The following is a 9,160-nucleotide window of genomic DNA, read 5'->3' on the forward strand; positions in this document are numbered from 1 at the left end:
CTCCCCTCCTCTGTGGGGAGGAGCGTCCACAGAGTCTCTGAGAGAGGGAGAAGGAGGCCTCAGCATGAGGGAGGGCAAGGTAGCCAAACTCAGTCGCCAGAATAAGACAGCCAAGAAACAAAGAACTAGGTTTTACTACATTTTCTAGAAGGAAGAGTTAGAGCTAAGCTAAAAGATAAAAGGGACCAAGAAAGAAAAGAGGACAAGGACAAAGGGATGAGAAAAAAGAAAAGGAGGAGACAGACACACACACACACACACACACACACACACACACACACACACACACACACACACACACACACACACACACACCAGGTTATAAGCCTGGGTTGTAAAAAGAGGAGGATGGAACCAGGGTATGCCTCTTGTTTATAGTAAATACCCCTAGAGCCTGTCTCTGGAACTTGGCCTCTTCTTAACTCAGAGACAGCTTTGAAGGGTCTTAACTGAATGGAACCAGGTTGGTGACACCTTTTGCCAAATGCTCTTTTGTAGCCTGCTGCAAGCCAGGTGGGAGGCCTTACCGGAAGGAAGTGCCTCAAGACTTAAGGCTAGCAATTGTCTGCACTGTATGTTGTGAAATAATTTAACTTCTTTATGTTTCTGGAATCCAGGGTATAGTTTAAGAATATTAGACTAATATGACTCTTTGTAAAGGAAGTGTGGTGTGACAATCTGCCAGAAACGCGGTTGGTTGTAAACCAGTAAGTTCCTGCTACAATTGCTGAGAGAGGCATTATTTCCTGTAGTTAATGCTTTCTCCTGATGAGTCTTTCATGGATTTTATATGAGTAGGCATATTGGATGAGAGACAGGCCACCTAAGGTGGTTTCTGTTTATTTGCTCATGGTTCCCAGTACTGGGTATCAAGCCCAGCCTCACACATGATAGTTAAATACTCAGCCACTGATTCACTTTCTAAAAAGGACTTCCTTCATCAGTCAGGGTGACCCATACCTGTAATCTCAGCACTTGAAAAGCTGAGGCAGGAGGATCACCACTAGCATGAGGCCAGCCCCACTCATAGAATGAGACTTTGCTCCAAAAGCACACAATGATTTCCTCAGTACAGGACCAAGCTCTCACCAGATCATGTGATGTGGAAGTTCTACAGAGAGTCACTGAGAAATAACATGCAAAGAAGTCCTGGGCCAGTGGGAGACCGAGTGGTGATGCCTGCCGTGTGGTCATGTGGTAAGACCTTGCCTGCATTGGCAAGAGTTGAAAGGTGCAGGAGATAATCTGTTGGACTCAGTTTATGTTTGCCTTCTTCAAGAAGTTGCCATCTATGTCTGTGGTATACTTTGACATTTAATTAGCTGAGCCTGGGGCTCCCACCTTTCATCCTAGTCCTTGGGAGGGAGACTCTGGAAATTCAAGACCAACCTGGTCAAAACACTGAGCTCCAGGCCAGCTAGAGCTACAAAGAGATCCTGTCTCAAAAACATACTAGATAATAGGATGTGGCTTAACCCATCTGTGGGTTAAAATTGTTCCAAATGGTGCTGCTGAGATGGACCAGTAGGAACAGTGCTTGCTATGCAAGCCTGATGACCTGAGTTTGATCCCAGGAGGAGAAATTCTGAAAGTTGTCTTCTGACCTCAGATTCTGAACATGGCGCTCTTGTGTGTGCATAGATACGTATCACATACATACATGACACAAAAACATACAATGCCACATTTTTATTTGCCTAAATAGAAAAAGTATACTTTTTGGTCTTGGGTTATTGTTAAAAATTATGATGGGTTTAAAGTGTCAAGTCAATTTATGTATCGGTATTATTACTATGCAGGTAATTCTTGCAATGAACATGAAGTGTTTCTATGTGGCACTATTCCTGCTAGAGATCCTTATAATAAACTGGCACCTTTATGGGTCACCTTAGAAAGACTGTTTTGTGAAATAGGAGCTCACGTGGCTGAGGAAGGCCTTGAACCCCTGATTCTCTTGCTTCCACCTTTGAGTGGGTAAGATCATGGCTGTCAGGCCACGATGCTTAGCTTAGAAAGGCTTTTCGCTGGTGGCTCACTCGTGAGATCTCTGTTCAGCAGGCTGCAGTTTTAGCCTAATACTCAATATTTTATTTGCAGAGCCATCTATAATTATTTAGGGATGTGATGGATGCAAGTTGACAGGCAAGGACTGTCCACTTGATCCTACGGACTCTTGCTTGTGGACAGTAGATTGCTGCTTCCTTTAGCTACAGCCATGGCTGCAACATTCTGAAAGTTTTCTTCATCCAAGATAAACATGTCCATGCCTTCTGCTAGTAATGTGGGTGAATCTCCAAAAAGGAATAACATTCACATATGGAAGCCACATTGTACTTAAACAGTTTCCAGGGTCTAGAAAGAATGCTCAGTGGGTAAGTGTGTGTACAGAGCTTATAGAAGATGGAGTTCAGTTCCCACACCCAGGTTGCCATTTCTATATGACTATGAATGAAACTGGTACCTAATCCAGACCTGTGGCTGTTCATAACTCTCTTGTGACATACATCCTAAATCCTTTGCTCATCTTTCTCCTAGGATATCCTTGTGTGATATTATTTTTCTTGTAGTTATTCATATATGAGGCATAGTCTCATGTAGTCTAGGCTGGCCTCATACTCCATATGAACCCAAAGAATGACCTTGAATTTCTGATCCTTCTACCCCCAACTCTCAGGTAGTGGGATTACAGGTTATCCTGACCTTTGTACACTTTGTGGAATAGGAATAGAACTCAGGGATTCCTGCATGCTACCAACTGAGCTACATCTCCAGCCCCTGTATTCCTTTTCTCTCAGATTGGATTTTGATTTTGATTTTGCTATGTATAAATATTTACCAGCTAATATGCATGTATAGTGTGCATGTCTGGTGCTCAAGCATACCAGAAGAATTGATGAGATCCCCTGAACTTGAATTGACAGATGATTATGAGTCACCAAGTGTGTGGGTGCTGGGAATCAAAGCCAGGTCCTTTGGAGGAGCAGCAAGTGCTGGTAACCACTGAGCCATTGAGCCATCACTCTGGCCCAGGAGGTCTTCTTCTGATCATCCCCAACACTCTACTTCTGTAAACGTTTATATCTTAACTCACCATTCAGAGGTCTCTTTTATTGTAAATCCTTGTTTTATCGTATGTGTCTGGGTGTTTTCCCTGCAGGTATGTCTAGGCACAGCCTGTGCATATCTGCTGCCTGAGGAGGCCAGAAGACACACAACTGGAGCTGGAGTTACTGTGGGGTTAAAAGAAATGGAACCTGGGTCCTCTAGGAGACCAGCCAGTGCTCTTTACCCACTGAGCCATCTGTCCTTTCCCAGAGATCTAAACCACAAATTAAGTCATGTTACCACACATGTGATTCATTCTCAAACCCAAGGCCTCACTGTAAAGGTCTTTAGAAAATCAACTCCTCCTCCCTACTCCACTGAGTTTCCTGGTTCTCTGTGGGCCCTGCTGTAACCACACTTCTGTGTTTTGATGCCGACACATTACCACCTCAGAGCCTTCCCACCTGTTTCCCCTTTGGTCAATTCTCATGCATTCCTTCCTTCTTTTGTGTCACTTGATGAGGAAGCCCCTCTAAAGCTGCAGCCTTAAAGCCTAGAATAATGGTTCATCCCTAAAGCTCTAGCACTCGGGAAGGGAAGGCAGCAGGGTTAAGTTCAGAGCTCTCTTGGTTACACATGGAATTCAAAGTCAGCTGGGGCTCCATGATGCCCGATCTCAGTAACAACAACCTGTAGCCTTAGTACTGAGACTCCAGCTCAGTGCCAGAGGGTTTGCCTAGACTATTCAACCTAGAGGTTGGAGTCTAGCCCAGCACGACACAGTCAGTCATCAGTCCCTCAGCCAAAAGATTAGAATGCTGAAGCATGCTCACCCTCAAGGATGTAGCTGTTTTCTGTACCCATGTCAGGTGGCTCAAAACTGGCTGCCGAACCTCCAGCTCCAGGTGATCTGACAACACTGTCTGGCCTGACACATGCACATACCTCCATGCAGATGTGCATACCTACACATAAATTAACATAGTTTTCAATAAAAGAAACTCACAGTACCTGAGCATCATGGCTCATAGCAATGGTCTCTGCACCAAGGAAGCTGAAGCAGGCTTGCTGTGGGTTGAAGGCTAGCCTTTGCTATAGTTAGACCCTGTCTAAAAAACAAGTCATAACTAAATACTATTTTAGCCTTGCCTTGTGGCCCAGGCCTATGATGCTGGCATGTGGAGAATTAAGACTTTGCATCATCTTAACTATATAGTGAGCCCAAAGCCAGACTGGAACAAACAAACAAAAAAAAAAAAAAAAAAAAAAAAAAAAGACACTACTGGCTGCGAACTGAAAGTGTGATCTGTTCAAATCTGCCCATAAAGTTCACCACCTCTTGATGGCACCAAGCAGGACACAAGACCAGTTCCAGACTAGAGCACCAGCATTCACAAGGGCTGCTACTAGTGAAAGCAGTGGGGATCTTGGGTCCTTTGTTGACTTTGGGGGCATATACATTTTAAAAATTATTTTATGTGTATGAGTGCTTTGCCTGCATGTATGAATGTGTGTGCACTGTATGCATGTGTAATGCCTACAGAAGCCAGTAGAGGGCATCTTATTCCCTGGAATTAGAGCTAGATTCCTGGATCCCACAAAGTGGAGGGAGAGAACTGATTTCAGGAAGTTGTCCTGTGTCCTCCACTTGACTGTCATGGCACAGGGGCCCTCATATAAACACACATAAGTCATGTATTTTGGGTTTGTTTTGTTTTTTGAGACAGGGTTACTTTGTGTAGCTCTGGCTGTTCTGGAACTAGCTCTCTACACCAGACTGTCCTGGAACTCACAGAGATCTGCCTGCCACTGACTTCTGAGTACTGGGATTAAAGTCCTGTGTCACCACCACCCAGCAATAATAAAAGGAAGTCTACTTCTGGACTTGAGATACAGCTCAATTGGTAGACTGCTTGCCTGGTATGCATGATGCTCTGGGGCCTGCACAGTGCATAGAGCTGTGCAGGGTAGCACCTGCCTGTGATCCCAGCACAAGGTCAGTGGAAGCAGGAAGGTAAGCGCCAGAAACCACTCCTGCCCCTTCCCACAAAAAGCAGTAACGGTTTCCTGCTTCTGATTCCTAAGTGCACAGATGCAGCCTGAGCCACCAAGCCTGGACATTTTAAGAATTAAGTAAAAAACTGAGAAGGCAAAAGTGATAACCAAAGACCCCAAGGAACAATCTTATGTACAAAGAAACATTTTTCCTTTATTAAAAATAAGTTTAATTGATAAAAATGGTGCATTATTGGGAACCTTGTCACATTTCACCACGTAAAGATAATGTAGTGTTTACAACCATCTCCAACGTTTGTCTCTTTCTGGTGACATCATCCCAAATGCTTTCCTGCAGCTTTTCAACTCTAAAGGACGTTACTCACTGTCTACAATCACCCTGCTTTGCAAAGATACAGGGTACTTTTTGTTTGATCCAGGTCTAACTCAGCAGCCATTCATCAGTCCCAACCTTTCCCTTCTCCATCAAGAACTGATTTTAGGGCCTGAAATGACTCAGCACATAAAAAGGCTTTCCATGCAAACGTGACTAACTAAACGCAATCCCTGGGACATAGGGTGAAAGAGGAGAAGCTGTCCTGACCTCCACACCCTCAACTACAGTCCATCTGTCTGTCTGTCTGTACCACTCTCTCACACAAATACAGAAATACTAAGTTTTGAATAAAAATTGATAAAACTGTATCAAAGCCTAAAGGCATTGGCCTGCAATGCCAGCTACTTGGGAGGCTGAAGGGTAAGAATGACAAGTTCAAGGTCAGCCTGGATACCTCAGCAAGACTACATCAAAATCTAACAGGGCTGATGATGTTAGCTCCTGGAACCCAATCCCCAGTCCTGGAAATGTGAACAGAGAGAGAGAGGGAGGGAGGGAGGGAGGCAGGGGGCTAGAGGAGGCAACACTGATGATTTGGTTACTGAAATGAAAGCCCAGGAACAGTTTTACACTTGTAAGACTCTACTATTATTAATCTAATTTCTTATTAATATTTAAGGTATTTCTATGATTATAGGGAAAGTAAGGGATTTTCACATCAGATTTCAAAGGTAGGGCATTTATGATACAGAAATAGATGATTGGGAGTTTAAAGTCAGCATCTGCTATGCCTAGACTACATAAGACCTTCTCGGTTATAAAGCAGATAAAAACATTGTTAGAACTCTTATCACATTCTGAGGTAGTTTGGGGCGCTGATGCAAGATGGAATGACAGCTATTTGGGAGAGCTGAGTCAGGACAGCCTGCTAAGTTAGTGTTGGCTTAATAAGACTGTCTCAAGCATGTAAAGGTTGAAGTGTATAGCTCAGCCCTATATCATTGCTAGCATGGGTTTAATGGCATTTTCCCCCCAGATGTAAGACTTAGAAGTTTAAAAATGCATCTGTTGAGTAATATGTTGATCCATGCTTTTAAACCTGGAACACAGGAAGCTTCCATGGAAGCATTGCTGACAGCTGGTTCCCAGTGTGCTCTGCATACAAAGTTCCAGGCCAGTCGGTGCTACATAGCAAGAATGTGTCTCAAAAAGGATTATTCAGGCCAATCAGAGTTATACAGCAAGAACATGTCTAAAAAGGGATTGTTGGGCAGAGAAGCTCACACCTATAATGCTGGCAATAAGACAGTGCAGCCCAGATAAACACAAATTCAAAGTCATCTTTAGCTGTATAACAAGCTTGGGGCCCATCTGGGTTGGGGGCAGAGGAGTTTAGAACATGAACAGACCTCATAAGGCCACCATGTGGGGCTTCACTCAGAACCTGTGGCAGAACAGAGTCTAAGAGGTTCTGAATGAGGTCCTATGTAGAAATAAGGGCAAACAGGACCAGGAAAGGTGTCCCTGAAGGTGTAGATGTGACATCTCTCAGGCATGCAATAGAAGGAAAGCTCTCCCAGTTCACAGTCCAGGAAAACACCAATGGCTCTCGCATGCTCAAATTGAGAGTCAGGGTCAGCTCCTGAGACATCGAAGTGGTCCCCCTGCCAGACAATCCTCCAGCATCCCTGGGGGAGAGAGGACTGCCTTTCCCTGATGGGCAAATCAGCCTTGCAGATACCAACAGCCCATCCAGCCTTCTTTCCTACCTGCACCTCCCAGAAATGTCTCCCCGAATAAAAATAAGGAAAGCCCAACACAACGGGGCTCTTGGTAAACCGTTTCGAAGAAGCAGAACCACACTGTCTTTCCTTCACAAATGTTACACATTTTTTATCCTCAGAAACAAGCAGGTTTGGATGGGCTGTTTCCAGGTCCAGAGTTACTTGCTCTGTAAATTGCTCTATAACTCTTTCTAGTGCTGAATACTGGAGAGGAAAGTTGTAAGTTTCTCTTCTAAACTGAACTGAAAAAAGGGATGGGCCCTTATGGCTTTTCAAATTCTGGTAGATATCCTTGACTGTGAACAGCAGTTTTGCTTCAGGGAGCTCTATGTTAGTCTGTACTTGGCTCAGGAGATCTCTGAGCATGGAAGCATAGTTTTCAAATGCTGCCTTATTATCACACACTTTCTGCTCAGTATCCCTCTCCTGGTCCTCTAACCTGGAGAATGCTGCCCGATGTTCCCGATCTAAATACCAGGTCAGCTGCTCAAATTCAGAAGTCAGATTCCACATCTGTGCTTCTACCTCCTCACTCAGGGCCAAGGTTCTTTCCTTCTGAACGCTGATTGACTCTTCAGCTTCTTTCATTTGAGACTTCAGGAGCTTGATGAAGCCCTGAAGCTTCTCCCTGTGGTGAGAAGCAGCTTGTGCAATGGGTGTCACCTGGTGGCCATTGTGACTAGCAGGCCCAATGCACTGGTCACACAGCAGTTGCAGGTCATCCTCACAGAAGAGGGTCAAGACCTGGTTGTGCTTCTCACAATTGCTTTTGCTCTTCCTGCTATGGAGCTGCTGGGCAGCTTCAGTCATCATCCCAAGCTGGGCATTGCTTCTGAGGTTTCCATCCAGGCACCGGTGTCCACAGACAGGACAGGAGAACTTGTCCAACAGCTCTGCCCAGCAGTGTTTGATGCAGGAGTGACAGAAGTTGTGTCCACATGCGCTGGTGACTGAGTCTGTCGGGTCATCCAGACAGATGGAGCATTTGGTCTCTGGCTGGAGTCTGGCCAAGGCTTCTGCCTGTGCCATCAGACTGCGAATACAGGTCTGGACTCTGGCTGGCTTCCTTCTGAGGGTTGGCTGTGGGGTACTCTTTAGGGACAGGCACACTCACTTATCCTGATCTTCTTACAGTCTCTCCTGGAAACTGCTGTCAACTCGCTGATGTTTCTTGTTTTCCCCACAGTAGTGTAAGTCTTGAGTCCTTTGCATTTTCAGATTGGATAATTCCAGCTCCCAACAAGGTCCTTTGCATGGGCCCACAGCCAGTGACAGCTCAGGTGGACAGCTACCCTTATGGACCCTGGCAACTCAGTTGTTTTGAGAGAAAAATTTCTTAAAAAAGAAAGAAAGAAAGAAAGAATAAATTACTTCCCACTCAATGCCTAGCTTCAGTTAAACCAAAAGCTGCATCACACCTCCCAGTCTGTCCTTCCCAAGCCTGTCAGTCTGAGCCCAAGCTCCTCTGCCCACCTGGCCCCACAGCCCATCTGCTCACCAGTCCCTTCAACCAGAGCTGTGGGAAAAACAGAGAATAAACCAGGCACGGCACAGCCCTGATTAAATATCCCTCCCTGTAACCTCTGACCATCAGGATTCCCCCTCCCTAAAGCTCCAATCAGATGGCTGGGATCACAGAGCCCAGCTGTGGATCAAACCCAGGGCCTCAAGCATGCTGAGCAAATGCTCTACAAACAGTTCTGTCCCTAGCCTGTTGTTTTCTTTGTTTCTTTTGATTTGATTTTTCAACACAAGGTCTCTATGTAGCTCTGGCTGTCCTGGAGCTCTCAGTGTAGACTATGCTGTCTTGACTTCACAGAGACCCGGATCTTTTGATAAGGTCTCATTATGGTTTTGCTGGGTAGTTGTTGAGCGCCTTTAATCCCAGCACTTTGGAGGCAGAGGCAGCCAGTTCTCTGAGTTCGAGGCCAGCCTGATCCATAGAGTGAGCTCCAGGACAGTCAAGGCTACACAGAGAAAACCTATCACCAAAAAGGAA

The 9,160-nt window shown here is 45.2% G+C and overlaps 1 protein-coding gene across 1 annotated transcript; it reads right to left on the reverse strand.

Annotated features, from left to right (window-relative positions):
* Positions 1-6,697: 6,697 nt before the first annotated feature.
* LOC127209868 (tripartite motif-containing protein 75-like) lies at positions 6,698-8,190 on the reverse strand. Its single transcript, XM_051169502.1, has one exon. The coding sequence runs from the start codon at positions 8,188-8,190 to the stop codon at positions 6,811-6,813; it is 1,380 nt and encodes a 459-aa protein (XP_051025459.1). The 3' UTR covers positions 6,698-6,810.
* Between the last annotated feature and the right edge of the window lie 970 nt (positions 8,191-9,160).

The sequence above is a fragment of the Acomys russatus genome, chromosome 27 (genome assembly GCF_903995435.1).
Source record: "Acomys russatus chromosome 27, mAcoRus1.1, whole genome shotgun sequence".
NCBI classification, from domain to species: Eukaryota; Metazoa; Chordata; class Mammalia; order Rodentia; family Muridae; genus Acomys; species Acomys russatus.